General features: G+C 37.6%; 1 protein-coding gene across 3 annotated transcripts in view; it reads right to left on the bottom strand.

Annotated features, from left to right (window-relative positions):
* Positions 1-910: 910 nt before the first annotated feature.
* The window catches only part of GOLM1 (golgi membrane protein 1), a 36,606-nt gene continuing 32,640 nt past the window's right edge, over positions 911-4,876 (bottom strand). For 2 of the 3 annotated variants that reach the window (XM_039566568.1, XM_039566567.1), the window contains 2 exons: positions 4,119-4,232; positions 911-3,796 (listed from right to left, as the gene is read on the bottom strand). In XM_039566568.1, the coding sequence (XP_039422502.1) occupies positions 3,732-3,796; positions 4,119-4,232 (179 nt within the window). In that variant the 3' untranslated portion in view covers positions 911-3,731. Of the gene's footprint in view, positions 3,797-4,118; positions 4,233-4,876 lie in introns of those variants that run through there. The other variant, XR_005603776.1, reaches the window with a different exon arrangement.

Below are 4,876 nucleotides of genomic sequence, written 5' to 3'. Positions count from 1 at the left end.
CATGGAGAGATTGTGAGTTTCCATATTTTTGCTTAATTGTATCAAATTGATCACTTTGCAAGTAGAGTTGGCTTTTTTCATATCCTCCAAGCTAAAACAATCTTTATAGAGATCAAGAGCAGAAGAAAATTAGTCATTTAGCTATTGAGTGAGTGATTCCTAGTTGGAATTTGTTCCTTTGTTTTTGTTCTCAAAGTGCTCAAGAATCTTTTCAGCAATCACTGCAGTAGTCACTAGCAATAGCACCAGACACTGAAGACTCTATTTTACCTACTCTGCAACTTTGTTACAATCCTGGTATTTGCCCATGCAGACAAGGGATTTGCATGATCTTTATTCTCCATTTTTGACTGCAATGGGGCTGCTGGATCCTGTGTTCTGTAGTAATTGACAGGTAGATATCCAAAACAGGAGAAGCCCCAAACCTATCCTTGCCTTCCTGCAATAGTTCTGCCTCCCAGGCTTTCAGATGTGAAACAACAGAGGTAAGATGTGTTGTAGCAAAAGGTTGCAAAATGAAAAAATGTTCAAAAAAGCAAACCTGGCTCTACTAAAGGCCAAGTCATAACTAGGCCATACGTGCAAATCCTTTGTTGGACAGGACAATTCTTCACTTGTGTACAATGACTTCCTCCATAGGGATGAGCTTGTAACTCCATATTGACCATACAAGACACTTTGGTGTTAATCCTAATTTTACTGTGGATTAATACCACTTCAGCTTCATCCCCTGAGCAGAGGCACTGCCAAGCTAGAGCTTGAAAACAATGAGTAACCTCTGAAGTGGAACTCCCACTTGTCTTCCAGCAATTTGCAGCTTCCTGAAATAATCAGAAGTATGGTCCTGAAGATATGTTTTTTCCAATTTCTCTGCTAAAGAGACGGCATCTCATGTTACATGTTTGCTTATCATCATGATTAATATACTTGAGTGCTTCCATATAGCTGCCAAAGGAATAAAAAGCCTGGAATACATAGATGTAAAATGGCACAGAGAATTCATCTGGCTTCTTATAAATAGTCACAAAATCTTTCCCTTCTTAAAAATCTTGAACTACATGACAATAGTTCAAGGACAGCCTTTGTTATTTCTCCAAAGCAAGCAGCAAGTAAAAGAGAAAGCAAATTATATGTGATTTGTGGAACCAAGAAAATAGCAATAATATTATTTCCCCTTTTCATTAAAATTAGAACTGTATGAATTGTACAGAATAATGTGAATGCACTAGAGAAGATTACTTTTAAATACTTACCTAAAATGGATTAGGTTTAGTTTAAAAAAACCAAAAAAACAAAGTGCTAATATAACACCAAGATGATTAGAGCAAAGTAGTAATGCCTCACACAACTAAAAACTTTAGTGAGAGACGACACTATGTACACCCCTGTTCCAAATTAATCTCTTGTTCCACTAAAGGTCCTTTAATTCTGAAATTCTATACAGTAGAGATACAGGCCTCTTGCCTACTAGAAATCTGCCACCTGAGTTAGATTGAAGCACTTGAAGTCATTGTGAATAAAACTGTAGTCCTTCATGCTTTTGAACATTGCTATTATGCAGGTTTTCAGACCCTTTGCCCTCAGAGGTTTAAAAGTGTGCTTTGTACAGAGGTGGTCATATTTATGGAGGACAACATCCAGTTGGCTAGGAGAAGCCCAAAAATGTACAGAAGCACAGCTAAACCAATTAGTTTTAAAATAATTCTCTGTCAATATATTATTTACCCTAAAGTGTTTGATTCTTTGGAATTTTTAACTTGATACTGGTAAAGCTATATCAACTTGAATATAGTGTTTCACTGTCTGTTTTATACTGTTAGAATATATGCTTTTTAACAATCAATATTAAATTCCTGATCAACTTACATCTCAGCTGTATAATTGTTTGCAGTTTCAGTCCTAGGAAAACGCTCAGAAGATGAGTAAATATTTTTACCTAAATTTTGGGTAAACGCTTTGATGTTAAAACATGCCACTATTTGAAAAAAAAAAAATCCCAATACCCCAAGTTTCCCAATACGTGTCAGAACAGATGCTTATTCCTCTTCTCCTGCTTAAAAGCATTTTTTTTTTCCCTGCTCTGTTGACTGTAGTAGCCCAGACCAGTTAAGGCTTACTTAAATGGTGAAAAACTGCTAGTGAACTGTTTGTGTTTAGGCTTAATAGGCATCATTTGACTTAAAACTCTTGACCTTCACTTGATGACAACTACTACTCTTTTCATATACAAAAGAACCAGCCTTCCACTTGTGTATTTCAATATCTTAAGGTACAGCAGCTGTAAACTAGTACACTGAAGAACGACACACCAGAAAAGGAGTTGAAAAGGGAAATGCTTTAAGGGAAACCAAAAACAAATCTGTCTTTTCTTAAATGGAATGCTGATTGGCCAGTTAGTCACAGCTGTCTGCTGTTGCGCAGTCTCGACAAAGGTTGGTTCGTACTCACAAAGACTGCTCCGAACACAGGTGTCGGTCTTGGGAGCAGATGCAAATATAAAAATTTCTTCAAACCAGCTGGCTACACATGCTGGTTGGACCGCAGTTAAGGGTGCCATAGTTGTAAGTAGAGGGTGTTTCTATCTTACTGCAAGTAAACTAGTTTCTAATTTACATTGAACAAATTGCAGTAAAGAAAAAGACTGCAGAACATTAACAAGATGATACATTGTGATTAACATAGGACTTCACAACAACTAAAGTTTCATCTGTGGGAGACACTGCCATGTCTTCTAAATGCATAGTCTGGTTACCTCCTTCGGAAGTCCAGCAGAGAAGATTAGTCATGTTGAACAGCTGAGACTGCTGTTGTACAAGGCAAGCATTTGCACTCCTTTTTCCTTTTCACAGAAGATAGTGGCTGGGTGGGGTAAGGGGTAGTTGTAGCACACAATTTCAGAGGGCTTCTGTCATGAAAAGTTTATGAGTTTGAATTTTTACACTAAACTTCTGCAAGTTAGTGGTAACTGGACCAAACTGTAGTACCGACCTTGTGGAGTCCAACAACACTTTCAGAAAAATCTTCCTGGCTAATCTCTTAATAAGAAGCTCCTATTGGCAGAATCCTTTTGGGTTTTTTTTTTTTAAACTTCAAAGCTAAGAACACATCCTAACAGTGTAATCTAGGAATTTAATTTAGAAGGCCCAGGTAAATACATCATTCTGCACAGTATCTGAGGACTACAGTTGCACTTTCTCAGTTTGTGTTGCAGTAAAAAGGTGCTAGAACAGGCACAAGGGTAGATTGCAGCATGGACTGGTTTCCATACTTCCCATGTTTTGTTACAGTAACATAGCTCCTTCTTAAGTTCTTAAAACTAAGCTGGGGATTTCTCTACTGTGCATTGCTCAGGGGAGAGATCCATCCTTGGCAGAGGACTGCTCCTCATTTACCACCAATCCACATGTACCGTTACTGCAGTATGACATGCTGTAGTATGACTAAGGTAGGCAACTTCAAAGTTACCACCTTTATTGCTGCCTGATTTCAATTTTATAATTGATAGGAAGGAGAAAGTCATTGCAGAGGTCAAGCTGCTTTGAAACAAGCCTCCAGAGATTTACCTTTTTCCCCACTGCAACAGTACTGAAACTTCACAAGAAAATACTACTTCATTTGGGCCCTAAGTCAAGCCTTTAGAAGACAATCAAAACCTTCTAAGATCACTTTGTTCAGATCATTGCTGCATTTAGATGAAGAGGTAACTAGGCTGTATCATGAACTTCCTTTGTTCACAACTTCTGTCGTCCTTCACCATGGTCAGGTAAGTGGTTCTTCGTATCTTCAGGGTTTTGAACTAATAAGGGGAAAAAAAGAAAAAAGTACAGAAGAGTCTTTAAGAGGCCGAAGTTCTTCATAAAGAAAGTTGTTCTAACTAGAAAACAACAGGAGAAATTTTGTAAGGACTGTTAAATACTGTGTAGTACAGTAAAGTACCATACCCCCCACTGAAGAGTAGGTTCAGTGGTGCTATACAGAAAATAGGTCACACTGTAAACATGAGGGAAAGTTCAAAAAACAAATTAGCTAAGTATAGCTTGCTACAGGATGCCATGCAAAATATGATCTTAATACCAGCATGTGATATGTGGTTTAAAACTGGGTTTTTTCTTTTTTACCATTTTCAATCCCTGCAAGTGCTGCTTGCTTGTCTGTTTCTGATTCAGCTTCATTCACATCTAAATTGTAATCAGCATCCTTGTCCTGGTTCACTGCTTCCTGTTCCTGTTTGTCTGGAAGAAGATTAAAATGAAGCAGTTTTATGCTATACCATAAGGTCATCTTCACACAGAAAGAGTGACTGTAAACATCTTCCACAGAATTACTTTGCTGCTGAATGAATTGCTGTTCAGAGTAGGTTTTTGTATTATTTTTCCTTTGAAGTGTTACATTTCAGAGCAACTTTGGCTGTAAATCCTGTTAAAAGAACTAGATAAAATACAGAATCTTTTGGGATTTGGAAAGCATAGCTAAATCAGCCAGCACTCAGATGGACATAAAGAAAGAGCATTAAACAATTTCAGAATACATTAAAGGACAGCCTAAGGAAGAGCAAAACCTGAAGCCATTGCTGAAAACTCAACTGTGATGTTCTGATGTTGCTTTTAAATGTATTACCACCACCACCAAAACACGTCAGCTTCCCCCCTTCTTGTTTTAGATTGTCCAGCAAGTGGAATGCTATGACTATAGCGTACAGTGTTTTATGATGTGCTAAGTTGTCATGGAAGCACTTTACTCCAGAAGAGATTTTCTTCACGCAGTCATTAACTCCTCTCAAGCAACATTTATTGACTATCATAAGATTTCGTTAACATGAATGGAAACATTGCTGATTGCCAAACTACTATCCTTATTTTTCAAATAATCAACCAGA

This window comes from Corvus cornix, chromosome Z (genome assembly GCF_000738735.6).
Source record: "Corvus cornix cornix isolate S_Up_H32 chromosome Z, ASM73873v5, whole genome shotgun sequence".
NCBI lineage: Eukaryota > Metazoa > Chordata > Aves > Passeriformes > Corvidae > Corvus > Corvus cornix.
Note: the sequence above shows the minus strand (reverse complement) of the source record. Positions and strands in the feature narration are given on the sequence as shown.